The following is a 26,483-nucleotide window of genomic DNA, read 5'->3' on the forward strand; positions in this document are numbered from 1 at the left end:
TAGCAGACGAGGAGAGTTCCGAATGTTTGACAAGCAGTCTGGGCCAAGGGGACGATTGGACATCGTGTAGATATTCTGCCCCAACGATGAAGGCAAAATATCTCATTCGAGCTCAGTGGTTGAGTCAGATGGCGTGCTGATTGTCTGGACATCCTCCCCAAGGCTTTTGCCCATGGCTTGTCAAACACTCCTGGCTGTCATATATCTTGTGAGTTCTCCTGTATCGGAACACGACAACCCTGAGCTCTCATCGTTGCAAAGAGCCCACGAACAAGAGCCTCGTTCTTGCCACTGCTGCCCTCATCAAGGCCTCTATTACCGCTCATCAGCGTTCTCCAGATACCCCGACCACGCTGCGGAAGAGAAGGACGACCACAGGTGAGCCTCCAGCTTTACCACCCGGACTTGCGCGGTTACTGACACGAGGTAGATCATGCCCGACCAGGACACTTGGTGGTGGGGAAGACAACATTCATCTCAACCCTTTGCAGACAAAACCAGACCTGCCGAGGAACAGAACTCATCGTCTGTTGTCATCGTCGCGAGACCCCTTCTAGTGGAAGATGAAGACCCACCGATGGTTGGTATGTGCTGCGCTGCCGTTCAGCACGCGTGTTCTTTGCCAAGTCCTTTCACCGTAATGGGCAGAACGGTTGCTGATATTTTGCAGGACCTTTGCCACCGGGTAAGGCTCAACAGGCTGCTCCCTTAGTGGAACCGCCCGCGAGCTCTCAATCGACCCGAAGTATTGTGAGGCGGAAAGATATCGACTGGGACGGCGTGCTTACTGAAGGCGATGTGATACAGGCTGAGCTGGAAGAGGTCTCTTCCACCAGAAATGAGAACGGTACTGGTCAATCCCTAAACATCGCAAACGTCGCAAGGGCCACTGAGGATCGCGCTCAGAGCTTCGTGGACGAACACGATCGCGTGGACCCAGGGTCGATCGAGGCATTGCATCAGATCATGGCTAACCGTGGCACATTTCTCGAGGAGACGCGCTTGATTCCATACATCAAGTTGGACTACAATTTCTCTCGAGATGAGGTTCATGACTGGCTGGGAGAGAGCACTTGGGATCAGTCTAAGCTGTTCCGGCTGCAATATTGGCTGACCAGCAGGCGTATCCCGGTGGACGCTGCGGTTTTACGACTCTTGCAGGATGTATGCTATGGGAGACTCCAGCGTGGCTAGGATGATGGCTTCACAAAAAGATATCAGCAGCAGTGCAAATGATCTGGTCACCGGCGAACGATCAGGCTGGGGCGGACCTGGAGACGGTAGGCATGCGGCGGCGCGGAGGTCACGAATCTATCTCCTTGTGACTGGGCCATTCTACCTGGATGCTGTGTGCCAGTCAGCTACATGCCATTGCAGCGAATGCGTCATATCCCCATTTCTCTTGATCGCTGATGTGCCAGTAGTAGAGCCGGAAAGATGATATCAGGGCATAGCATCAGCCTTACCGGGACGAGGACAATTTGCGTATGGTCATGGAACCTTTCACGTATGAGAACGTAAACACTGACCTCAAGTAGGAGATCTGACAGTACTGCTGAGCAGATATATGTATATTCGTCTGCACAACTGTACTTGGCTGGCTCGGAGATTCGGCGGTCATGAATGACGCCAATTCTATTGATGGAAACGATCCCCGATGACCAATACTCACAGAACTTGTTGCTCTTGATAGAGCTCAGAGGCCGCGGGCTCGTATTGGCAGAGCAGTCCAGATATGAGGTTCCAGGTGAGCACAAGGGAACCATATTGTCTTCTACCTTTCGCTCGCAGTATCGCAGCAACTCCATCACTGCACGATGGCCTGCTCCAGACGGTCGATATACCGCAGCCTCGACGGCCAATGGTACTGCTATAGTACGTTGCCACCGATCCATCCCGGCGCAGCGGTCGATCGCGACTTTTGTGCCACCACATGGTGTCCCTGGAGGCGAAGCCATCCATGATGGTGGAGTTGGGGCAAGCTTGCTGGTCAAGGACCTCCAGGCGATCTCTGCACGTTCAACCGCCTCTTGTGGTCACTGAGGTCTCGACAGACGGCTTGCCCTGACTGCGGTCGCCCACTTTGATCGAACGCGCGTGCTCTAGCTTTGCTGTTCCTCGCTTGCGCGGCGCCGAGTTGCAGTTGTGGCGCTAGAATTCAGAGACTATGACGACTTACGGCTATACAGCTCACTTCAAAGTGGATCTGGACAGCAGAAGGTTGTCACGACACATCCCTGCCCCTGCAATCGACCACAGCAACTGGACGCGTAGAATAAGTTGAGCCGTCCAATGGAGCCCATGCGGAGCAATTAAGCAGTAGCTTACCCCACAATATCTCACGTAGGTTGCTTGTAGAATGTGCACGGTTGCGGCGGGAGTACGCCAAACGGGCCTCGTTTGTCATAGACGATACGCCATCTGGGGAAATCCACTGCTGGTCATACGGACGGTATATATGCGCAGACGCGTCAACTGCTCGCAGCAAGCGAAAGCTTGATCGGCTTTAGCTCGTTGGGTTGAAGAGCGCGGCGGCAGTATCAACAAACGCGGTTGGGGATGCTGCACGTGCCAGCTTTGAGCTTCACTCACGCGTGCATCGCCAACTAGGGCTTAAGCGACCGAGCTTCAACACGTTTATCGACTTCAGAACAGCTTGACCGAACATCTCGGATCGAAAAGCTTGCACGCCGCTCTCCCAGTACCTTCCCATACAGTAAGAAGTTTTCGGGGCGCGATAGATCCCGTCGCCAACCCGTTCGCGCTTGAAGGACGAGCATCATATTGGCGCCGCCCATCCTGAGAGCAAAGCCGCTTCGCAGTACAACCAAGCTACACACGTCGAGAACAGCAACGACAAATTCATCACTCACCACACAGTGTGGTCTCCTGTGTCAGCATGGCCGCCAATAAACCCAATTCTCTTTCCAACAAGGAGAGCCATTTGGTAGACCCGATGCTTTCGGAAACTGAATCTACGAGCTACGACTTCTCCTTCGGCGCCGCTGCCCCAGAGGCGGCGACATACACCAATAGTCGCCCCGTCCTCGAGCAGCCGGCTGTGCTCCCGCAGCCAGCAAGAACACTCAGCCATACGAAGCCAATATCTGACCATTCTACTTTGCCCAATGCAAGCGCCAACGCTCCCCGAAAGCGCCGACACAGCCATTTTGAGCAGGAAGGAGGTGTGATCGACGGCACTTCGCACTACAGCAGTGCCGACAAGCGTCACCGTCTCGATTAAATCGGTAGGCTGCGATCAGTATCATGAGACTGGAAGGAGCATACTGATCTCAAGTCTCAGATTATATTCTTCATCATCAATTGGAAGCCTATACGCAGGTCACTGAGTTACCCGATACCAACGTTCACACAGCACTGCCCACGTTGCCCACTGCAGGTTCACTGACCTCCACTGTGGAACAGCTCGATCACGCGAGATTCAACGAGCAATATTCCAATGCAGACAGATTATACCAAGGCATGTGGCAGCGACCAGCACCTGGCTTCGCCAACGACAACCTTCTTGGGACACCGAACACGTTACCATACCCGCATGGCTTCTTACAAGGCTACGTTGGCAACCTTTACGCTACCACATCGTCGCGCAGTCTAGCTATAACGCATCAAGCTCCACCACCATTCCGACCTCTCGCCGCGCCTCGTGTGCCATCGTCCACGACGGCCGGGCTATCCATCGATTTGAGCCACGTCATTCCGATCACTCAGCCTCTGCCTCCAATCGACATGCCAGTTAACAGCAGCTCAGTTATATTCGTCCGCCGCTCAACACATTAGACGCCGGAAGAGATATTGACCTTCTGGCCAAACTGGTTGACCTCACCTGAGCTTGCCGTGAGGATGCAACGCAACGGCATGACAGCGAGGATGATCGTTACTGTGCATCTCAGCGCGTCTGGGCAGCTCAACAACGCAGCAATCAACAAGCGCCTGACTGACAACCTGAAGAAGCAATTCTCGCACGGTGGTCGACATTATTACGATTGTGGAGATCACTGGGACGTGCAAACTGCGAAAGATGATGGCCCAGACGACGATATGACTGCGAATAATTGGCACACTCGCGAGGAGCATGTTCTCGCCAATGGTGTTCGCTTGGATGGCAAGGCGCCTCCAAATGGTGCTTGTTGGAATGGTGATATCTTGTCGGAGCCGACTCAAGAGTGGAAAGATATGCCACTGACTGAGTTCTTTGTGAACGTGCCACGCGGTCATTTTCCAACCGGTCAGGGCCGGGGAATGGTTACTCGATGTCTGGAAGCTGTGCATGACGATCCAGATTACGCTGTTCTGAACCTCACAACAGCTCATTGGGATTGGCTGAGAGCACCTTAAGGAGAACGATCCGTCTGTTGTTCCTGTCCTGCCGCAAGATCCGGCAAAGAATCTGGATCAGGAGTTTGTTGAATGGTTCAAGGCTACGCATTAGATTTGAGCATGATATGCCTGGTTCTGAGAATACTAGTGGCTATCAAGAAAAAGACCGAACGCTCGATGGGCTGTTGGAAGAGGCTGCGTGATGAATGAAACTGAGTGTTGGACGCTGATCGAGGGATCAACTGCATAGATATAACGCTGCATTCATGATACCTCAACCTGCGATTTCTTTCCAAAGCTCGACAATCATCGTGTCAACCACTCTTGTGCAAAGCCTGATCTCCTCATGAAATCAAATGTTCTTGCGTGCTAGTCGTCTTCCTCGAAACCAGATTTTCGATCTCGCTAGTCACTTCCTGAATTCTGTAGTCTTTTCTCGATCCCTCACTGTTGAAGGCAAACATTGTAAGCTCTATGTAGTCCTGAACCTCGACGAATCTGACCCAAGACCTTCCCCTGACATTTTCATCGAGTTTTATTATAGCCCCGTTGTCATATCTATAGCACTTGCACCATTTTCCAGTCTTCTGAAAGCATCTGCAGCTCCTCTCGAGTCTCTCGAGTCAACGAAAATGACCAACGTGAAGAGTGAAGGCACAGGGCCCCACTGGGGTCGCCCGACGAGCAGCCACCCGTCGCGCTGACCTCATGCCCACCCTTTGGGCTTGAACAGCGGACTTTGCTTACCGGACATCGCCTTCTGCGTACTACGGAAAATCACCCCGTTACAGTCAACACTGTTGCTCCTCGTCCTCGTCACAGCCTGCGCGACCAGCGACATCCTTCGACGGCAAATCCCAACCTGTCGCCGTCACCGCTAGGGGAGCCGCGCACTCTCGATCGATCTCAAGTTGGACAACACTTTGTAAGACCTCTCCATACCACAGATCCTGCAAGCGCTGACAGTCGAACAGATCAACGCATCGTTCGCGACACTGTCCGTCGCGATGGAAGCAATGGACGCTATGACTATGGAGGAATTCCACGCCTGGGCTGCCGAGATGGATGAATACATCGCGAGCTTCGAAAACGGAAGTGCTTCCCATCACGGCGCTGTGGCTCCCGGCGGCGAACATGGACCAAGTGTCGCGCAGGAGTCAGAACTCATTGCTGGTCCACATGGAGGCCATTCAGTGCAGGACTCTTACGAACCGCAAGATTTCCCGCCCAACTTCGATCCCTCTTTCGGCTGGTACTTCAACACCCCGTCCAACTCGCAGCCAATTGCAAGCTCTTCAACAGCTCCGACGCCTGCGTTGCCCACCACTATGAACTCCCCCTCCGCCTATGGCGCTCCTGTTCCTGGAAATGGGTCGCCTGCAAAGTACACGAGAAGTCAGCTTGTCGTCGAAATGCCCCAGTACGTCCGCCCTCCTCGCGGCATCACCATCACCGCAGAGGAGATTCTCACCTTCTGCCCGAGGTGGACTATCTGCCCTGAGGTCGCCCGTCGCTTCCAAAGCAACGGTATCACAATCGGCATGGCGGTGGACACGCAACTGAAGGCTATCAATCGTCTTGGCAACGTGAATGAGAAGCAGAAAGCAATCAATCGGATGAAACAAGATTTCGCCCAGGGAGGTAGACTCTTCTTTAGCTGCCTCAAGTGGAAGAAGCAGATCGCCATCGATCACGGCCAGGACGATGATCTGACCGCCAATGATTGGCACACTCGTGACGAGCATGCCATTGCGAACGGCATCGGTCTTGATGGTAAGGCACCCGGTCCGCAGAAGAGCCAGTGGGTGGACATCCCGCTCTCAAGATTCTTCACCAACGTGCCTTTAGCCAACTTTCCCACTGGCTGTGGCCGTGGTACCATGACCGTTTGCCTCGAGGCAATCCACCACTACCCAGCACACATGCAAGATAAGTTGACGACGGCAGACTGGGGCTGGATAGTCGAGTCTATCAAGCAGTCTGGCAATGGCATCGCTCTTGTGGCTGCACGACCCGGCCAGAATCTTGATCAGGACTTCGTGGAACGTTTCAAAGCCTCGAACTAGGACTGCGCGTTTGCATGCGTTCGTTGAGGATGGCTCTGCGGATCAGCAAGGACTGAGCTGCGAGAGACCTACGAAAGGTGTACTGATGAGCGCTCCATATGACGAGGAGGATTTGACCAGCGGAAGGCTCTGAGGAGGGTTGTTTTCTCAACTTCAGCACGTGCGCTGCGGCCTATGAGGGTCTTTACCGTATTTTGCATGAGCATGGCGTTTTTGATTATTATGGCATTACAGCGAAGATACCCAAAGGCGCGTGTTTTCAGTAGCAGATGGCGTTTCAACGCAAAGCTTTCAGTTACATCAAAGTTTTCCCTGCCACCATCTTAACATTCTAGACTCTAGATCCGGCTATGGTCTCTTCATGTCATCCATTGTTCCCATCGTAAGTCCACGCCCAATCCGGCTTGTATCCTTTGACCAGCTCGCGTGCCGTGGACTGGCTGCCTGTCTTTGTTCGTTGCTTGATTTCCCAGATTGTGAGCTTGCAAAACCATGAAGGCAACTGATGTAGATATTCTTCAGCACATGTAGTAGCGCCTGAATGCTCCATGCCTTATCAACGACACTCCCATTTTTCCTCAGATATATGCACATTGTCTGATCTATAGACGATTTCCCCGGAATGCGGGCCCAATGTCCTCCGCCTGGCGACAATGTCGCTTCTGATAGCCGCATCTCCTTGCTTTTGCGGCCCTGCGCCCGATGCTGGCCATAATATTCATGCCGGCTTCTAAGTTGTATGCCCGCTCGTTTTCTCGCCAGGGAATGGCCAATGATACGAATTCTTACATGACCCGCCCCGGCACGAGAATGAACAATGCCGACATGAAGGAGCGGAACGAATTGTGTACAAGCCAGAAAGGTATTAGATCTCTTGCTTGCCACTTTCCTCAAAAGTCGCTGCAGCATTCATTCCAAAGGCATGACTTTCAGGTGCATTGAAAGGGGCTCCAAGATTTTCATGAGCCGCCTTTGCGAGAGATGAGCAGGGTACATACAATGCTGAGGAGTCAACTGCAGCACACGCTTAGATCTGACAATCGAGCACGGCGCAATGCCGGAGATGCTGGCGATGGAGAAGGTAGGGCGGCCGCAACAGTGCACGGCCCTCCCGCCGAAACGCTAAGCTCCGTGCATGCCCTCCGACTTTCCAGCCAGACACGCACACGGCTGTCAGCAACCATTGCACCTACATTGACGCGCACAGGTGGCCGCTAAAGACAGTGTACTACGAGTGAGAGGCCGACAATTCCCGCCGCGTTCCTCAACGGCACCCAAAATCACCGCCAGAACACAAGTTCACGCAACACGGCGCCGAAAATGTTGCCAAACAGGTCAGACGAGATCCATACAACAATGAAGCACATACATTTGTTAACATCCCGCAGTACCGCACCGAGCGCACCTGAAGCTCGTCGTGCTCCAGAGCTTGCTCTCCCCTCGGCCTACTTTGTGGCTGGTCTCGATTTTGATGACGAGTGGTCGGTCTACCACGACGCGGCGCCAATGGCGGACATGGAGGAACTAGATCACTACCACGACGCTCAGAGCCCGCCTCTTGGGACATGGAATGGTCAACAAGAGGCGACCGATGCACTCGCGCCACTTAGCGAGGTCCCGCTCGCCGCCAGTCATCCGCCTCCAGACTTGTCCCCCCAAACCTCTCCCTCTCCTTTCCCGATTGATCCTGTCCTTCTCGAAGAGGACGCTTCTCCGTTTACCTTTCCACTCTCGGCATCTCCTATGCCCGCCAACTCCGCTATTGCCTCACCTGCGCGACCAAAGAAGCGCAACGTCGAACCTCTCGACGAGGAAGAGGAACAAAACGAGACGTCACCAGCCACCTTTGGTCCCTCTCCTAAGCGGCCATGCCTGCAAGGTAAGTAAACATCAAGCTGACTCCTCAATCAGCGCGTGCTAACACTCTTCTAGCAGCTGTTGGTCAGCAGCATGGTGAACCAGAATATGCTGGAGGCCACAATGGCCCAATCGAAGTGACCCAGCCTCTTCACCCAGTCGATGCTGATACTCAACATGATGAGCCTCTGAGCAACGCCGAAATGCGAGTCCACAGTGCCAACGAGGCTCCCGTCGACCAGCACCACGATGAACAAGTTCAGCCTACACTCCAGAGCTGCAGCCCTCAAGCAGCGGCTGAATCTTCTTCACGGGACGTGGCAGAACCCGACACCTCTGAGCAGCAAGAAGAGTCGCAGGCACCCCATCTGTCCACATCGAACGAGTCACAGCAGTCTGATGCCCAAATCGATCCCGGTAATGCAGGACCGCCGCTTAGTGCATCTGCCGTGATCACAACTCAGCAAGCATTGCTCCCTACTCCAGTAGGTGTGCAAAGCGGCGTGTCGACACTTCAAGACCTGGATCCACGCCTGATTCCTACGAACGATTCTCAGCAGGCAAGCGTGATCACTCAGCAAGCCACTGGCAACTCTTCCAAACCGAAAGGCAAGTCTAAGCAGCCCTCCGTAGGCTCGTCTACCAAGCCTGCGCTCAAATCAAAGCGACGCATCAAGACTTCTGAGGTGCCTCCCAATGCGAGACCGCCAATGGGAGTGGATATCACGCTCAAGGAGATCTGTGTGTTCGCTCCAACGTGGATCATTCACCCGGCTGTGGCCACGAGGCTCCAGCGCAATGGGGTGAAGATTGCTGAGGTAGCAGCTGCTCAAGTGGAAGCCATTGGCCGCGCCGGAGAGCCTGCACTTCTGAAGACGGTCAAGAATCGTCTGAAAAAGGAGTACAATCAAGGTGGGAAGCTCTACACGGGCAGCACTCACTGGAGCATCGACCAGGCTGTGGCTCTCGGCGCTGATAACGATCTGACTGCAGATCAGTGGAAGTTCCGCGACTTCTACAAGCATCGCAACAAGGAAACCACGAAGGCGCCGACTGAGGAGTGGGAGGACATTCCGCTGACAACCTTCTACGAGAACATCCCTGAAGGCAAGTGGCCTACGGGTCAAGATCGTGGAATCCTTACGCGCATGCTTGAGCAGGTGAAAGAGGATGGGCTCACAGATCTCACGACCGCACACTGGAACTTGGTCGCCGCCATGCTCGAGAACGAACCACTCCTTCAGTCCAAGATTGCTGGGAAGAATCTCGACGAGGAGGCGGTTCAGGCGTTTCGCACGAAGAAGTAGTGATTGACGTTGGAGGAGGCAACATTGTGTCTCAATGCTGCGCGGTCTTGATCAAGCATTTACTGGTAATGGCATGACACGGGCGAACGCGTTTGGTTTCTGCGAAGCTGGGCTGGTACGCGAGTTCTTAGTGGAGTTTGTTGATTTTGCTTCTTTTTATGATACCCATGAGCGTTTCGGACATAGATGACGCATCAATCGGATGCATAGAGGCTGCTACAGACGATGATGCAGTCTACGTTACTAGACAGAAGACTCAATGACGCTGGTCATCTTCAACTCATATTGCCTTCTTCTCTAGAAAGAGCGGTGATAGGTCTATCGAAGACGACCAATGCCTTAAATCCAATGCTACGGTACCAGTGTCGCCTGTTACCATACTTCGCCTTGCAATCGTGACCATTCTTTGCACCTCATTGTCAGTTCCGAATGCGGCTTTTGTTCTTTGTTACCCGAGCTTGTAGCCAAACTCCTTCCTATCCATGTTCTTGCTCAAACCGTTGAACTAAATTGCATATTTGTTATAGCAGCACGGCAAACTCATCAAGTTCTCCTTCTGTACATATTGCGGTGTCCAGATCTCCGTTTCGCTCGCCGAACTAGTCCTCCCAATTATATGCCTGTTATCCTATCTATATAACAGCTCTTTGCAATAAAATCCGCGGTGTGACAACCTGAGTGTTCGAGTTTGTGGAAGCCAACCAGTTGACGGACACGACCACCGCTGACTGGAATATGCTCTTTGCCAGGCTGCCAAGCGAGTCCGCAATTCAGGCCGTGGACCCAACTCAGAACTTGGATGAAGAAACAATGATAGCGTTTGAGGCCCTTTCACAACGAGCTCCACCATGGTAGATAAAATCAGGTATTTTCTGGCCATAACTCTGATACAGTGTCAATGTCTGCGTCAGAGGCTTTAACCTTGCTCCGCGATTGCCATGGCCGACTTTTACGCGTGCAGAGGAGAATGCACAGGGCATTGCAATGACGTTCAGAAGACTGCGGGCGGCTCAGGCGGCGGGAGCCTGCGTGATGTTGGAAGTGTTGTTCGAGGCAGACGGGGTCCAAATTCGGCTTCGGCCCCCAGCCCCCAAGATTTCCGCCAGCTGCTCTCCACCGCGACCTTTCTCGTAGACACACGAACTTTAACCACCGCGCTGATCACAGCGATCAAGCTCGCCAATTTCAACCGCCGTATCTGCACCCGAATAAGGAGTCGCGTACTGCGAGACAGCTCTGGCGCACTTCGTCGGCAAAATCGTACATGAAGGCCACTGAGTGCGACATGGCGCCAAACATGTCGCCCAAGAGGTGATTACTGGCCAGTGGTGACCGCGAAGCATTCATACACTTACAGTCTTGCCACAGCACGCCGTCATGTGCGCCTACCTCGCCAGAGGCTCAAAACATAGAGAGCGCGTTCGCCGACTACAACGTCGCTCCAGCCCCGTACTACAGCCTTGGAGCTGTCGCCGTAACCAAGACACCATCAGAGGCTGCGTGTAACAGTCCAATGTCGTCCAATGTGGACTCGCTGCTGCAGGATGTGCACGCCATCTCGTCGCCGCCGAATGTACCACATGCTGAAGCCGTATTCACTCGTGGCGCATCTCCGCAGCATCACCTCAATTCGCCACCCGCGCAGTCCAATGCCTCCACCACCTCCAAGGCGAATCCGAGGAAGCGTGGTGCCGTGGAAGAGGATGATGGCAGCAACGATCTGCAGTCTGCTACTGGTGCAATTTCTCCCAAGCGCCAACGCCTGGCAGGTACGTGAAAACCCGTCAGACTGCTTTTCTCTTCAGCTTTTACTGACACCAATGATGTAGACTCAATTCGACAAGGGGGTTTCTTTGACATCAGTGGGATCGAGATGTACTCAGGGCACGTCTTCCTTTCGTCTAGTCCTGCACACGGTGATACGCAACACGATTGGGAATACGACGACGTCAACATCACGCCTGAAGAACTGGGCTTCACGGCTGCTACTGGCTTTCACCAAGGATCTGTCTCAGCGCCAGTGAGCTACGATGACACTGCAGCATATCCTCTGGCTCAATCGCTCAGCGATGGCTTGTTCGGCTCCACTGCTGGGCAAACGGGTCCGCCTTTCGACTCGTCTGCACCGTTTGAGTTGGGCACGATTGCAGCTTGGGACAACTCTGTCGACACCGAGCGTCAGATCGATGCTGCTCTCATCGATGATCAATCACCCGAGTCATCACAACCACCCAGTACCCTCAATCAGAGCTCCACGCCTAAGCAAACAGGTCAGTCATCGCATTTGGCTACACACTACGAGCTAGGACCAGTTGGACCAGGAGATCATTCTGCGTTTTCAGGACAGCAGATTGATCTTGCTGAGCAGCAGGTGCCTGTCGTTAGCTCAGTCGCCGCGGTGAGCAACTTGACCCAGCCAAACACGACGCTTCACGCAGGCTCGTCCCATGCAAGCTCGTCTCAAGTAGGCCATCAATCGCAGGCGAGCGTCACCACTCAAGCTTCCAGTCAAGCTGGCTCCAATCTCAGCAGCACAGGCGCGCAGACTGCCACCGGAGCAACCACCCAGGCTGCACCTCGTCGCAGCAGACGCGTGAAGACAACCGACGTGCCATTCAACGCGAGGCCTCCAATGGGTCACACTATCACCGCGAAGGAGATTGCGTGTTTTGCAACGAAGTGGCTTACGCTGCCGGGTCCTGTGATGCGTTTTCAGCGCAACGGGATCAAGAGTGTCATGCCAGCTACCATGCACCTGGAGGCCATCAATCAGAGTGCAAACCAGGCACTGCTGAAGACCCATAAAAACCGGGTCAAGCAAGAATTTACCCAGGGAGGCCGTCTTGCTACGAATCGCAGCAGCTGGGACGTGGACAGCGCGGTGGCACTTGGACCCGACAACGACCTCACTGCAAACCAGTGGCGTTTCAGAGATTTCCACAAGCACCACAATGACCCACAAAATGCCAAGCAGCCAAAAGATGCCTGGGTTGACATTCCATTAACCACCTTCTACGCGCACATCCCACGTGCCAACTGGCCAACGGGTCAAGACCGCGGCGTGATGACTCGCGTCTTCGAGTATGTGGTCGCCAATGGCTTGACGGACAAGACGACTGCTCACTGGGACGAGCTTATTGCCAACCTACCGAGCGAGCCTCTGCTTAAGGCGCAAGACGACACCCTGAACCTGGACCAGGAAGCGGCAGAAGCGTCCAGAACTCGTACATGATTTGCTGCATCGTGGTTTGTGATAAGACGTTGCTTTGGCCTGGCCATGGCTCTGACACATTGCGATTGACTGCGTCAAGAGCTTCCATCTGCACAAATATCTGAGTACGCAACGCTCAGAATGGAGATGCGAGGTATCGGTCGATTACGAAGGGGTTTAATATCTTGTTATTTACGCATTGAGCTTTTACATCACTTCAAGACACCTCAGACCTTGGTGGCCTCCAGCCTCGGCACATCAGCAGGCTCATCGCTCGTTGGGAGGCGGACATGGACCTGCTACCAGATCAGCATCTGCTCTGGTCAAAAATCGACAGCATGATTCTGAAAAGGCAGGCAATAACTGGACTGTGGCGGCTTTCGACGCAACTGGATGTGTTTCATTTCTGCAATGCCGACAGTAGCGGTGCTGAGCATATTACCCAGAAGACGTAAAGGTATGGGCTCAATGAATTCGAGCGAATGGTGTGCATGAGCGCGGGTTGATTTTGCGAGCGTTCCTGACTTCACGATACCCATTGAGCGTTTTATGTACGGTTTTAGTTTCATCGCTTCTTCTCAAAATGCTGTAGACTAGGCATTCTAGCAACAGGCTGATTGAACAACCAGAGTTGCTGAAAATTCCTCTTTGAGCTTGCACCGCGAATTTCTTGAAAGTCATCTTCGAAAGAGGCAAAAGTAACAGCCTGGGCATCACCATAGCCTCTCATTGCTATGCGTTTGCTACCACGCTGCTCAACGATGCCCCAGGGCGATTGTTGCAAGAACAATAGTGTTCTTCCATATGATTTGCTTTCCAGTCATATCTGTCCTTGCCTTGATGCAGATTCCCAATGCGTCCATACTTCTTTGTCATGCTGGTCTGTAGGTCAACCACTCTGTGACCTTTTTCGTTGCTCCCTTCGCCAAAGCAAACCACGGACCTGCCAAAAAAGCACGACAAGCCCAAGCAGATTTCCCTCTACATCCATCATTCGGCTCAAATCATCGCGCCTCGCCCGTAGCACCTCTTCCTGTCCACTATATGCCCCTTTTCCATACTATAGATGAATCCCTCCCAGCACAGCTACGCCGGTGCAACGTCTCCCCTCAGCGCACTACCGAGACGATCATCCGTGATTTTGCTGATATATTTTGAATCCATGCCCACCATCATGTTCTGCATCAGCCAGCGCTCTGCATGCATCTCGAGAAAGAGCTTCACTGCCGCCCATTGAGCCAGGGGTAACGAAACCACCCAAGTCCTGAACAAGATGCCGCCCACCATTGCGACCGATGAAGTCGAATTGGGTGAATGATGTGCAGGCGATGAGCAGCTCTTGGCTCGCACTCTCATATTTGACTCGACGTGAAAATGGAAGATCTGGTGTTGCGTGGCGCAGCCCGTGCAGAGGTCGCGATGGCTGGCGGACCCACTCCTGTCGAGACGCGTCTGTTCTGCCCGCCCTCTCCACCAGAACTTGAACTGCGACCATAACATTGCTTACACGGCAGACCGACTCTGTCAGCGCCTGTAGGTCTTACCGCAATCGTTTTCAAGCAGCCGCCCAGGCGAGCATCTCCAGCACCCCTTCGCAACGTGCTTTCCCAAGATTTCACCATGTCGAAACTCGGCGGCACCGCTGCCCCCGTCCCTCCAACCTCGCGGTCAGTATCATCTCACAGCCTTGAATAAGCGACCTGCTTGTGCTGACGTCTTAAAGTGTGACCGCTGCGCCTCCCGTTTCACCCCCATCACCTCGCCCGGCATCGCCGCCGACGGAACTTGGTGTCAACAATTTCACTGAGAACCTGTCGGCATACACCACCACGCTTGAAAGCTACCCGGCCACGATGGAAGCGCCATCAGTAAGCTCCTGGATGGAGAGGCCTGCGCCGAGCCAGACCAACAGCGGAGCTGAAGCGCCAAGTCATCAAGCTTATGCACCAGAAGACGCTGCGTCTGCTCAGCTTCTGCTTGATGCGATTGCCCCGCCTTCTCGTGCTTCTGTCGCGCCGTGTTCAAGCAAAGGCAAGCGCAAGGCAGTTGTCCAGGATGACGAAGAAGAATTTCTTGATCCGGCCCTGAGAAAATCAGGCAAGCGAGCTCGTCTTGATGGTGAGGATCGCCTTCCACTGAAATTCCCAGATATGATGCTAACGCCTCCACTCAAGCTCCCTCTCGCCAGCGCGAAGCGTTTCCTCCATTCGATGACGTCGAAGGAGACGAATTTGTTGTCTCCAGCGCCTGGTCCTCGAAAGACTTGAAAGACTGGCCACCTGCCCACGCTTGGCCACTTTCCATTGCTTTTCCAGACTATCAGTACAACACACAGATTCCCCGTGATGAGTCTGTCACCAAATCCGGATTCGTGAACGTCAACACCAATCTGAAGCACGTCTTTCAGGGTTCAGACTACAAGATCTTCGAGCCTGTCCCTCAAGCGTTCGAACATGCTCACGCGACATACAACACGGGTTATCACCACACAGTGGAGGCGCCCGGCAGCACTGCTGGCAGTGAGATGGCGCTGCAACATCCAGGAGACCAGTCTGCCACCACTTACGGTTTTGCTGGTCCTTTCACTGCACCTGATCCGCAGTATACGCCAGACTTCAACAACGGAGATGCTCAGACAGGTGTAAGCCGTTTGCAGCATCAGGCCACTGGATACCCAACCTTTCTCCAGTGGCAGCCACCGATGACGGCGAGCACCCAGGCTACCGTCAACCAACAGCTGAATGCTCCCGGCAGTCGGAAGAAAGCTCGGAAGGCTCCAAACACTGCAACTGGCCGCGTCTCAAAAGCCCGAATGAACACAACTCGCCTCAACGAGGATGCGCGCCCGCCCATGGGGGTTGATATAACGGCCAAGGAGATTGCTGTCTTCAACCAGAAGTGGATGGTGTCACCGGACTTGGCTAGGCGGTTTCAGCGAAACGGCATCACTGGGCCCATGATGAGCACGGCTCATTTGGAAGCCATTGGCCGAGCCAACGACGCGAAGGACCAAACGACGCTCAAGAATAAGATAAAGAAGGAATACTCACAAGGTGGCATGTATGCGCTGAAGTGCAAGAAGTGGAAAGTCTCAAAGGCAACTGACCTTGGTCCTGAGAACGTTCTCACTGCGAATGGGTGGAAGTTCCGTGACTATTACCGTCACCGAAACGGAGACACGAAGGACGCACCCAAGCAAGGCTGGAATGATTATCCACTCAGCTTGTTCTACTCGCACATTCCGACCGACAAGTGGCCGACTGGCCAGGATCGTGGGATCATGACGCGAGTGTTCGAATTCTGCAAGAAACACGGGCGTACAGAAGCCACGACGGCTGACTGGAACGCCATCATCGAAGAGATGCCAGCTGAGCCGAAGGTTGTGCCACTCAATCGTTCGAAGAACCTTGATCAAGAGGCGGCAGAGGCTTTTTCCAGCCGCAAACAGACAGCAAGCTCACAAGACGATTCTTGATCGCCTCTGGCCTGCAATCACTGCTTGCGCCGAGCGTGACAACCGAAAATTCGACTTCTTCACTCTCGTTGCATTTCGACACTCCACGATCAACTGATGGCACAACGACCATAAGACCTATGCAGCCGCAGTCCGGCCACCCGAGCTCATCGCCTTGCTACCCAACAGGCCTGACCGTAGCCCAAGCGCAATGCTCAACGTTTGGAAGCATTGACGCTCACTGGATGGCCGTCTGGGTCTGGCAGGGTTCCAAACGCACACGAACAGTTTTCTTCGTCTCTTTGATCTCTGCAGCAGCAACAACATCTGCGCTATGCACTGTACCCAGCTGTTTCGACCTTGCATGGTCGTTCAACCGGAGACTGGGGCGCTTTGGGAGGATTTTACGATGTTTTCTTGCTTTTATGATACCCTTTGAGCGTTTTCAGCATCAAAAGCGTTGCTATCATTCGCAATGACTTCAAAATAGGTCTCGTAGCAAAGCTACCAGTATGTTAATCATCGAACGAACTGAGATTCTCGAAGCTGCCACTCTCTTCTTGCGCTATCGCCCGATGCTCGTGTCCATGCTATCAGTTGTTTGTCCATGACTCGTCCTGAAGATATTTGTCTGCTTGTTTTTCTCAATGAACAAAGCTTTGCCTAGTACAGATCCATCGGCTTCTACAAGCTTCAATTGGCAAATTGTCTGTGTTCGTCCTTTAACAAGTCTATAGGAATCAACGAACAAGCACAAACGTAGAGCAACTCATTTCCTTCAAGCCAAGCTGGCAAACACGTCTGGAGCTCTGAGACCATATATCAATGGCATGCGTCGCTCTGTCTCAGCTCTCCATTCAATCTCATCAACACAGCAACTGTGCTGTCTCACATCCTTTCTCTTTCATAAGCATGGCCATATACACTTTCGATACTAGCGATACTACTTCCTTTCCCTCTCCAATATCCACCGCAGAGACTCCTACACAGCCTCCCTCTGCTGCGGCCCGGCCCCGGCATCACAAGCAAATTCGTCATGAGCTCTCCATGTGATTCGGTAAGTCCGAAACCTTCTTGGGTGAATGTAAAAGCCTTGGCATTCATCCCTTACCCGCACACGGACCATAAAAGCCCACCAAATCTTTCCCTGCTGCTCTTCTTCTTCTTCCCACACACACACATCCACGCACACTTGGCCAGATCAGAACACTTCCTCGATCGACAACACTTCCTTCGACACACTCGTCTGCCAACCAAGCTCTAACACTGTCGCGTGCTAGCCTTCTGCTTCAGCCGGCACAAATACTCCCGCTTCACAAACATGTAAGTACCTTCTCGAGTTCGTTCATCAACACTCGACCTCGACCTAACACTCGACCTCGACAGATACATCAGCACACCCTCCTTTTCCCTCTCGTTCATTCGCAAGAATGAACCCAACAGACAGCGGCGTGCCAAAAGGCGCTTCCCTGCCACCGGCCGGTATTCCGGTCGGTATTCTCGAGTTACTCTGCTTTTACCCCAATCACTTCCAAGTGATTGAGTTGGCGCAGCGAGCGTCTCGAGAGGGTTGGTCGCCACCAATGATGGCGAGAGTGCAGCTTTGGTCAAGAGATGGCAACTTTTCGGCCATCCATGGCCGTCGCAACGACACGCTGCGGCAGCAATTTTCAGCGGCGTTCAGTGCTCAAGGGTAAGTTATTCTATTGTCGTACTGCGAGATGTTCAAGGCTAATCGTATCCCTTACAGCACCACCATGACGGCCTACAAGGCCTCTGCAGCTGGCCGACCGTTCGATCAAACCGACGGTCCAACATTCACCCAGCTGTACGAAGTCAGCAACGTCACGCTGGGTAGCCATGCCTCCGGCCCACCGTCCCTGCACCAGCTTACAAATGGTGTTGTCAACTTTCCGGCCGGCCAGGACGCTGGGGTGCTGACGCAGGCACTACAATGGGCACAAGCACGGGGCAACGCGGTGCTCTCGACGATGACCACCGACGACCTACCGACGATCATCGCAGCACAGGGCTTCACCAACCCTGCTGACGCCTCAACACCCGATTGGGACAAGAGGGCTCTTGCTCGGGCTCTTTTGAACGTCCCTCCGCCGCAGTGATGATGGTCGTTGGTGGTACTCGAAGGGGTGAATGCGGGGGCCGGTGGTATTTGGATATGAGAGATGGTCGGTGGCAGAGGCTTTAAAGTGCATCGTTCTTCGCAATTAAGGCTTCAATTCAACCATTAAACATAATCAATGCTCTTTCAATTCTCGCTTGCTGTCACTTCTTGCCTATTCTCAATGCTCTTCTCAAGTGTTTTCTATCGTTGTCTACTCCCGCTTGTCTACCCACACGTGATACCTCATCGTCCATTGCCAAAATTCCATTTTCTACAGTTTTTTGCCAAGAAGAACTGCAAGCATAGCCGCTGAGTCTCAGCCTTTCTAGAAGAGCCTGCCTTCCGACGCTCCTTTATTTGCAGATCCACGGCGATGCTGGATCAAGATGTTCCTAGAGAGAAGGTTTTCAAGTATTGGACATAGTGATTCTCCAAATAATTTTTGCCATATTCCAACGGTTTCTGCTAGTCTTTCTGGAAGCACTCCTTGTTGTAAGCTCCTGGATATATAAACTGACAGCGATGAGGACTAAAGAGGTCGTTGGAGACAACATATCTGGGCGTTGGACATAGTAATTTTGGACTGAAATTTCGCAGTTCTCCAACGATTCTTGCTGGTGTTTCCAGAAGCATTCCTCGTTGTGTGCTTATGGATCTCCAGATCCTCAGCGATGGGAATCAGATTTATCAATGAAGAGAAGATGTCTAAGCGTTGGACATAGCGATTTCCGAATTAATAGTGCCGGTTTTTATAATCACCGTTCATCCTTCTCCGTAGGGACTCTTCGTTGTACGGTCTCGGATCTCCAGATACGAAGCGATAGGGACTAGAGTTGCTGCGGGAGTGAGGATTTGCAAGGGTTGAACATAGCCATTTTCGAATGGATTTTGCCGGCTTGAAACGATTTTCGCCGGCCTCTCTAGATTGATCAAGCATTATACGCCCCTGGATCTGGACAATCCCGGCGATCCGGACTATAGCGGGATCCGGAAAGCGGATATCTAAGCAGTAGACATAGCGATCTCTGACCAAATCTCGCCGTTTCCGAAATATTTTCCACGGTCTCTCTGGAAGGACTCTTTGTTGCAAGCTCCTAAATCTGCAGATGCGCGGCGAAATAGACTAAAAGTATAGACGGAGGAAATTGTTCTAAGTAGTTGACATAACGGAATTCGAATTCATCTTGCTATTTTAGAGTGGACTTCGGTGGTCTCTCTAGGAGAATTGACTGGTGTAAGCTGCTAGATCTGCATATACAAGGCAGTGCGAAGCAAAGGATTGGTGGAGATTAAGGGTTCCTAAGCGTTTGACATAGCGATTTTCGAATGGATTTCGTCGTTTTCGAACCATTTTTACTGGCGTCTCTAGCAAAACCTGCTGTTCCATGCTCCAAGATATATAGATGCAAGCCGATCTGAACTAGAGACGCAATTAGAGTTAAGAGATTCTTGAGCGTTGAACATGGCAATCCTGAATGAATTTTGCCGGTTTCGAACGCTTTAACCTGATCTCTCTGACGTTTCCTTGCCGTTGCATGCTCCGAAATATCAGAACCTAAAGCGATACGTACTCAGAGTGTGACTGGAGACAGGATGTCGACCGTTAGACATAGGAATTTTCGAATAAATACCGCTAGTTTCCATCGACTCTCACCAGGAGCTCTGAAGCAATTTCGTTGTTGCACGTTCCTAATATTCCAAATATGTAGCGATGCAGATCAAACATCTGTCCAGAGAAACCGTCATCGAGCGTTGGACATAGCGGTTTTCTAATGAATTTTGCTGTCTTCGAACGATCAAAACTGGTCTCTCTATTAAAGCATGTCGTTCAATGCTCGCAACGCTTCAAACTTGTTGCGATCGGACCGAACGTGCATTCGGGGCACGACGCTTCGAGCGTCAGACTTAGTATTTCTCAAGCAATGTTGAGCGAAAATTTCTGGCCCCTCTAGAGGCATACCTTGTTGAATGCTCATCTATGTACAGATGCGTAGCGATGCTGAGCCACAGTTCCCTTAGAGAAAGCTTTCTGGGAGTTGGGCATGGTCGTTTCGAACTGGAAATGATCTACTACTGTAGCTATTATTACGCAGAACAGCTCCTACCAATTGTACGAACACGAAGACCCAAAACAAAGCAGTGGTCGTAAGCGAACATGAAGCAATAAGCCAGCCTGTTCGGCAAATCGTAATAACAGAGAGGGTACGGTTCATGAGAATCATGGATCGGCGTGTTCCATCTCTGCTCGTCGATCGCTTATGTTTTCAGAACCAGGCAGCGCTTGTGAGCAAGCAGAAAGTCACATGCAAGCCTGCTTAGCGTGTTGGGCATAGCAGAAAGTGCAAGCGTTCTGGCCATATATGATCGGCAGTGTTTGAAACAGACTTGTCTTTGTTCGTCAGCCTTCTGTGTTCTCAAATCAATGCAGCGCTTGCAAGGAAACATATAGCAACGAGCCAACCTGCTCAGCGATATGGGGGCAACAGAAAGCGTAGGACACCTGGCAATGAAAACTCGGCAGTATCCACAAGTGTACAGTCTCTGCTCGTCCATCTCTTATGCTCTCAACACAAGACAGCGCTTGCAAGCGACTAGGAAGCGGCATGCCAGCCTGCTCAAAGACCCAGGAATATCAGAAAGCCTGCAGCTCCTAAGATCGAAGATCGAGACGCAGTGAATTGAATCGACGGCCAGACGATAAGTGATCGTCGGTACCGAATGTCATTTCGAATGAATGACTCATGCCTCCGACGTTTTAGGCCGTACAATGCCGTTCGAGATCCATTTCCTGGGTCGACTAAGCTATAACATTTGTCAGAGCATAGCGCATCAGTCATCGATGCTCTAATCCTCTGTTCCTCATTTTCTACGTGGCCTTCTCTATTGTTTTTCGAACCATACCATCAAAACTGTGTTCAGATTCAGAAGCAGGCCTCCCATTGTAGCTTATGATAGGACAATATCGTGAATCAAGAAGCATTTTGACTCTCAGGTGCCGCGCGATTGTCTTGTGAAAATGTGGCTGGCGAGAAGGAGAACTTCAACATATGATCGCTCTCCTGGCCCAAAAGTATGGTCCCTTCTAGGCTGAAGATAAGCTATTAGTCCTCCAAGCAAGACCTCTGCTATCTACTGCATTGCTACTTCCTGCATTCGATTTCAATGCATGCCTATAAGTATTACTTTTGCTTTCCTTGTTGACCGTAAATTAGTAGGAGCTACTAGAATGTGAGCCCCACGCTACAAAAAGTAGTGTTCACTCGTTCTTCTGTGAGTGTGCGAAATATTAGTTCGCCGCTAGAAATGATCTGCAGTTCCATACATATGAGAAGCCTGCGAGGCACCAGATACACAGCCTTCTCAAATGGCTGCTGGTAAACATGTAGAAGGAGGTTGATATGAAGCAGAGATTGAGCACAAAGATCAATCGTAACGACCAGCAAGATTAGCCTCTACACCTGAATCCTTCGAAATGCCACTGCGCGACCAACCGCTTACATGCTGCCCTCTCTTGGACAATCCATCCTGCTCCATCTTGAGATATCAGTCTGCAGTGACTTACTCACTTCATCAATACACCATTGGGTCCATCAAGACTCCAAGACTAGTCTGTGCCCTAGATGAGCTTCCACGTCAAGTAGTGTAAGGCGACCCCCAATTTCCGTTGCACTCACCGTGATTCTACGTGCCCTGTCCGTTCCAAACTTTGCATAAGGATTATTCCATCTTCGTCCGACATCTACGTTGTGTAGATTCGCAAACCTGGCAACATCCCACTACTTTACATTGGCTCCGGCACTGGCATCGACAGAGATGGCGTAAAGAGCCGGATCTCCTCCGAAAGTGGCAAGACATTGTCTACCACTACCAGGACGACAAGGAATCATCCAAGACTCGCTGCGCTTCGCACGAATAGTATGTAATTGAACTGGACCAAGTTTCGGCCGTCACATCCGTATATATATCTCCGTGATGGGACGTTCACCGATCTCATCACTCGTCTTGGATGGGCTCTGCCAGAAAAACAAGCAATGGCTATTGTTCTCCTCGAGAAGAAGTTTCTCTGTCATCGAGAGAGTCATCCTTGCTTATACAAGTGCAATATTCTGCTCCGTAAGAAGGATGACATTGCCAGCTTGGTGGGCGTCTCTCGCTAGATGCTTGATTGCGACTGCAACTGCTCTCATCAAACGATTCTGAAGCTTAGTTTCACGAACGTTGGGTAACACCAAAGTGCAAATGTCATTCTCGATCATCAACTGAATGCCCACGTACATAACGATTAGCTCCATTGTTGCTCCACGCATCATGTGAGATCCAGACTGTCTCTGCTGTGAGATGATTGAGCTTGCAAGCTGGCTGAATCCGCAGATAGATTTGCCATGTCACAGCTAGTGACAAATCAACAAGTCTGCGTTATCGAAAGCACAATACCATGCTCCACATTGAGCATTAATGCTGAGGCAATTGCACAAGATCAATGGCATCGAAGACGATTGACGAAGATGCAAGAGGCGGAGGCTCTGTGTTTTTCCCTCAACGAGCTCAACATAGTCTCTCGTGAGAAATCGTCTTCCTTCTCGGCCATCCATTTACATCTCTGCGACGCTCTTCGGTCTATGTGAATCTTGCATGCTAACTGATCATCTCGTTAGTCTACTGACGATAGCGTCAGCTGGAAGGATCAAACATGCTTTCAAGTCCGCAACATTAAACAAACCACCGTATGTGCACATTCACTGCTCAGGCATCTTCAGCCTCATCCACCTATCAGCAAGCCATTGTACATTGAACACCTCCCAGCAATCCCGCGCCATGAAGCACGAAAGCTTGCCTTCTAATAACCCTTTATCACTCAAACTCCCTAGGCATCAGCAACTCAACAACGAAACTCACCACTCTCCCCTCAACATTCGTTGCCTGCCGAAGGATCTGAGGACCAGTACGTCCAGCAGCGATCAAGACCCCATCATGCAAGTCCTGGTCTCAAACATGCTTTCCCTCGTCCTGTCCGATTCTGCTCCAACATCCCCATCCCATGGTGTCAAGTCCTCAAAACTGCTGAACAACAACTCTAGCTTGTTACTAGAATAGATAAGCCAATCTCGTCCTTGTGATCCCCTCATCCTATATCGAATATTCTGGGATTTTTGCTTCGTGGCGGGTTCCTATATCAAAGCCATTGAAAAGCAATTCGGTGTTCTGCTTGATCCTCTGATTCGATTCGAAGCGAGACAGTATCAGCCTCGATAATCAAACCTTTATGATGATGATAAGATCCGAGGCTCAGAGTTACTACTCTCCTTCGATACCATTAATTTCATCACTTCCAGACCAGTCAACGCTGATTGACCGGCTTTGACCTTGATTGACGTGCCATTAGTGAGATTAGAGAATGAAGTGAGAATGTCAGTCCAAGAAAGATGGAGAAGCATGTCAAGAGCAGAAAAGGTTTCTCAAATTTGATCGGGGGATATCTGGTCATTTCATTCACAATCATCATAGTCCAGCCCAGCCCAGTCCATCCGTCGCCAAGGTATGCACAAGAAGAAGGGAAACAAGAAAGTCGATCTATAAAGGCACTCATCAGGCGCGTACGCCATATGCCAACTCCTACGACGCCTCCAAAGCACCGCTCCATCCAGACCATGGTGTACTGGCCAAAGGAGAGTTCAAGAAAGACAAGAAAACAAGAAAAGCAGGTGCAAAGCTTCCATCCACAATGCTGACGCTCGCAAGCTTCATCAACAAAATGCCGCCATACTAACACCACATTTCAAGTGAAAATGCGCGCAGAGCTGGGTATCATCCATCCATGTCGTAGCAACATTCCCGAACAATGCTTCCTAGTACAAGGAAATAGCAGAGAGAGGCAGGTCGTGAGGCGAGATAAGATATGCATCCAAACTCCCGAAAAGGAAACATCGTTGCACCCATCACGGTCATTGGTCTGCAAGCTGCTCAATCAGTCGCGTACGACTTTCCTGCAAGGCATGAGAGGAGGTAGGGTCAAGACCGCTGCTCGATGATGTGCTGGCACTCTCACTTCGCACGAATGTAGCGTGTCGGGGTGTGAGATCGGGCTGCCTGGCGGGCGACATTTGACTCTGACTCGAATTGGTCGTCGCGGTACCAGTCCGAGGGATGTGCGGTCCGACAGAAGTATGAGGCGAGCCGAGCTGGAACAGCGCTTGCAGTGCTTCTCGCTCGGCCTCGGCAGTCTGTGTCTGGGTACGAATTGTTGGAGGCCGCTGAGGGGACGTCGCACTGATGGGCGTCCGCGGAGGAGACATGGCATTGCTCACGTGCTGTGGGAGTGGCTGCAGAATAGGCCCCGAGTACGCGCCGCCCCTCTGGCTCGAGGTCGGTCGAATGTCGGGCGCAGGCTGCAATCGCGGCGTCGTACTTTGCGACGCAAAGTGCTGCTGATGTTGCTGCAGCTGCGATTGCAGCTGAGCCTGATACTGTGAGTAGTTCCCAGACGTGCGCTTGGAAGGAGGAGCCTCGGTCATGTCCAGCATGGTGCGGCCATACTGGTCGTACATGGAAAGTCTCGACGCGCCATTGCTCAGACCGCTCGTGCCCGGGCGTTGCTGATCGATTTGGGACACGCTCGTCCGACTGCGGTGTCGCTGTGCTGCGAGTTGCTCCACTTCGGCAAGCGACTTATGCTCCCACCCGTTCTGCACCTTTGCCATGGCGTATCCGAGGCGTGCTTTGAGAGTCGCGGCGATTTCGCCGGCTTTGCTGCCAGAAGACGAGACAGACTCCCGTCGCGATCCGCGTTCCGGGAATTGCACGCGATATGGTGAGGTGTGGATGCTGGACGCGTTCTTCACATGACCACTCGCAGTTCTCTTAGCGCCATTCGTCGCGACGGGCGATGTGATGCTCATGGGACTGTACAACGCGTGCTCGGCCGTGTGCGTCGGGCTGTGCCGTGCATTTTCGGGAGTCTTATTCCTCGGTCTGTAAATATCTTGTGTTGTAGTCTGCGTCGCATCGTGTGAGGCGGGAGTGACATTGGTGAGGATGTGCTTGAGTCCGAGCGAGGAAGAGGGCGACGTCAGATCGGTCTGCGTGGACAGGTTGCTCTCGCTGCCTTGGAGGTGAGGTACGCTACTGCCGTAGCTGCTCTGCACGCTGACCATGGATTCTTGACTGGCAGGAGCGGACAGTGTCGGGTGGTGGTGGTGGTGGTGCTGGTTGTGGTGGTGTTGTGAGTGCTCGGGTTGCGTGTGCACTGTACGCGTCGCTTTCTGCGCGCGGGGCGACGGCGATTGCGACTGCGGAAGGTGCGTGGACGGCGAGACGGCCGCGAGCGGAGGGTGAGGGAAGTTGGCGGTCATGGTTTCCATGCTGGGCGAGCGATCCTGTTCCTGTGGCAGGAACGACGTGTATACAGAAGGAGCAGTGGTCGTGGTTTGTCTGAGTCCGCAGTCGGTATGGTTGAGGCTCTGGGCGCAGGCGCTATGTTGGCCTCGTGAACTCGACAAGGTTGTTGACGTAGATTAGCCCGAGACGCGCTTGGTCGCGACCGCTCTGTCTCGCCCTCGACACGCGTGGGGATTTTGCTCCGACGCGAACTGTTGCAGATGGTGAGGTGAGATCAGTGCTGCGATGCTGCCTGTCTGTGAGTTTTTGTCGCGTGCGCCGTCGGATGGGTGAAAATCAGCACTCGTGCGCAAGTCGCCATCCCCGCTCGTGTGTGCTTTTGGTCGCGTCGCCTCGTGATCTGCCTCATCATCAAGCGAGCTCGCGACAAAAGAAAAGGTGTGCTCGAGCGACCGATCCACTTCGATCTCACGCATACAGTAACTAGCCTCTTCCTCTCCTGATAAGCCCGTCTGTCATTCTCGACTGTCATCCCGGCGTGTTCTGCAAAAGGCGAGTGCCAATGCCGATGTTCGTCGCTCCTCGCTGCAGGGACAGGCGGCGATGGCGGCTTCGAGAACTCGTCTAGAATAAGTCCCACGCCGGCTGCTGCATCGTCCAGAGCCATTGTTTTCGTCGTGCAAAACGGGCAAGAGTGCTCGTGCTCATGCCGGGAAAGTCGTCCATGTTCATGCACGCGAAAGGGTCAACTCGGTGCTTTCGCTGAAGTCATCGTTGCCATTCCGTTGTCGCA

The 26,483-nt window shown here is 52.4% G+C and overlaps 8 protein-coding genes across 8 annotated transcripts; 7 read left to right on the forward strand and 1 right to left on the reverse strand.

Annotated features, from left to right (window-relative positions):
• Positions 1 to 433: 433 nt before the first annotated feature.
• Positions 434 to 1,194, forward strand: RHO25_005435 (uncharacterized protein; the record flags this gene model as incomplete). The annotated part of the gene is made up of 2 exons (XM_023596339.1): positions 434 to 584; positions 671 to 1,194. 2 exons carry the CDS (start codon positions 434 to 436, stop codon positions 1,192 to 1,194), a joined length of 675 nt encoding a protein of 224 aa, XP_023456764.1.
• A 1,705-nt stretch (positions 1,195 to 2,899) lies between these two features.
• RHO25_005436 (uncharacterized protein) lies at positions 2,900 to 4,356 on the forward strand (the record flags this gene model as incomplete). Its single annotated transcript, XM_023596340.1, has 3 exons — positions 2,900 to 3,227; positions 3,305 to 3,753; positions 3,799 to 4,356. 3 exons carry the CDS (start codon positions 2,900 to 2,902, stop codon positions 4,354 to 4,356), a joined length of 1,335 nt encoding a protein of 444 aa, XP_023456763.1.
• Positions 4,357 to 5,345: 989 nt separating this feature from the next.
• On the forward strand, positions 5,346 to 6,404 carry RHO25_005437 (uncharacterized protein; the record flags this gene model as incomplete). The annotated part of the gene is made up of 1 exon (XM_023596341.1): positions 5,346 to 6,404. The coding sequence occupies one exon, from the start codon at positions 5,346 to 5,348 to the stop codon at positions 6,402 to 6,404; it is 1,059 nt and encodes a 352-aa protein (XP_023456758.1).
• Positions 6,405 to 7,724: 1,320 nt separating this feature from the next.
• RHO25_005438 (uncharacterized protein) lies at positions 7,725 to 9,568 on the forward strand (the record flags this gene model as incomplete). The annotated part of the gene is made up of 3 exons (XM_023596342.2): positions 7,725 to 7,738; positions 7,793 to 8,283; positions 8,337 to 9,568. The coding sequence occupies 3 exons, from the start codon at positions 7,725 to 7,727 to the stop codon at positions 9,566 to 9,568; spliced, it is 1,737 nt and encodes a 578-aa protein (XP_023456757.2).
• Positions 9,569 to 10,865: 1,297 nt separating this feature from the next.
• On the forward strand, positions 10,866 to 12,800 carry RHO25_005439 (uncharacterized protein; the record flags this gene model as incomplete). The annotated part of the gene is made up of 3 exons (XM_023596343.2): positions 10,866 to 10,879; positions 10,937 to 11,337; positions 11,398 to 12,800. The coding sequence occupies 3 exons, from the start codon at positions 10,866 to 10,868 to the stop codon at positions 12,798 to 12,800; spliced, it is 1,818 nt and encodes a 605-aa protein (XP_023457757.2).
• A 1,599-nt stretch (positions 12,801 to 14,399) lies between these two features.
• RHO25_005440 (uncharacterized protein) lies at positions 14,400 to 16,254 on the forward strand (the record flags this gene model as incomplete). Its single annotated transcript, XM_023596344.1, has 3 exons — positions 14,400 to 14,446; positions 14,503 to 14,897; positions 14,954 to 16,254. The coding sequence occupies 3 exons, from the start codon at positions 14,400 to 14,402 to the stop codon at positions 16,252 to 16,254; spliced, it is 1,743 nt and encodes a 580-aa protein (XP_023457758.1).
• A 1,409-nt stretch (positions 16,255 to 17,663) lies between these two features.
• Positions 17,664 to 18,353, forward strand: RHO25_005441 (uncharacterized protein; the record flags this gene model as incomplete). The annotated part of the gene is made up of 2 exons (XM_023596345.1): positions 17,664 to 17,926; positions 17,984 to 18,353. 2 exons carry the CDS (start codon positions 17,664 to 17,666, stop codon positions 18,351 to 18,353), a joined length of 633 nt encoding a protein of 210 aa, XP_023458031.1.
• Positions 18,354 to 24,297: 5,944 nt separating this feature from the next.
• On the reverse strand, positions 24,298 to 25,713 carry RHO25_005442 (uncharacterized protein; the record flags this gene model as incomplete). The annotated part of the gene is made up of 1 exon (XM_023596346.2): positions 24,298 to 25,713. One exon carries the CDS (start codon positions 25,711 to 25,713, stop codon positions 24,298 to 24,300), a length of 1,416 nt encoding a protein of 471 aa, XP_023458038.1.
• Positions 25,714 to 26,483: the final 770 nt, after the last annotated feature.

Source organism: Cercospora beticola, chromosome 3 (assembly GCF_033473495.1).
Source record: "Cercospora beticola chromosome 3, complete sequence".
Classification (NCBI taxonomy): Eukaryota; Fungi; Ascomycota; class Dothideomycetes; order Mycosphaerellales; family Mycosphaerellaceae; genus Cercospora; species Cercospora beticola.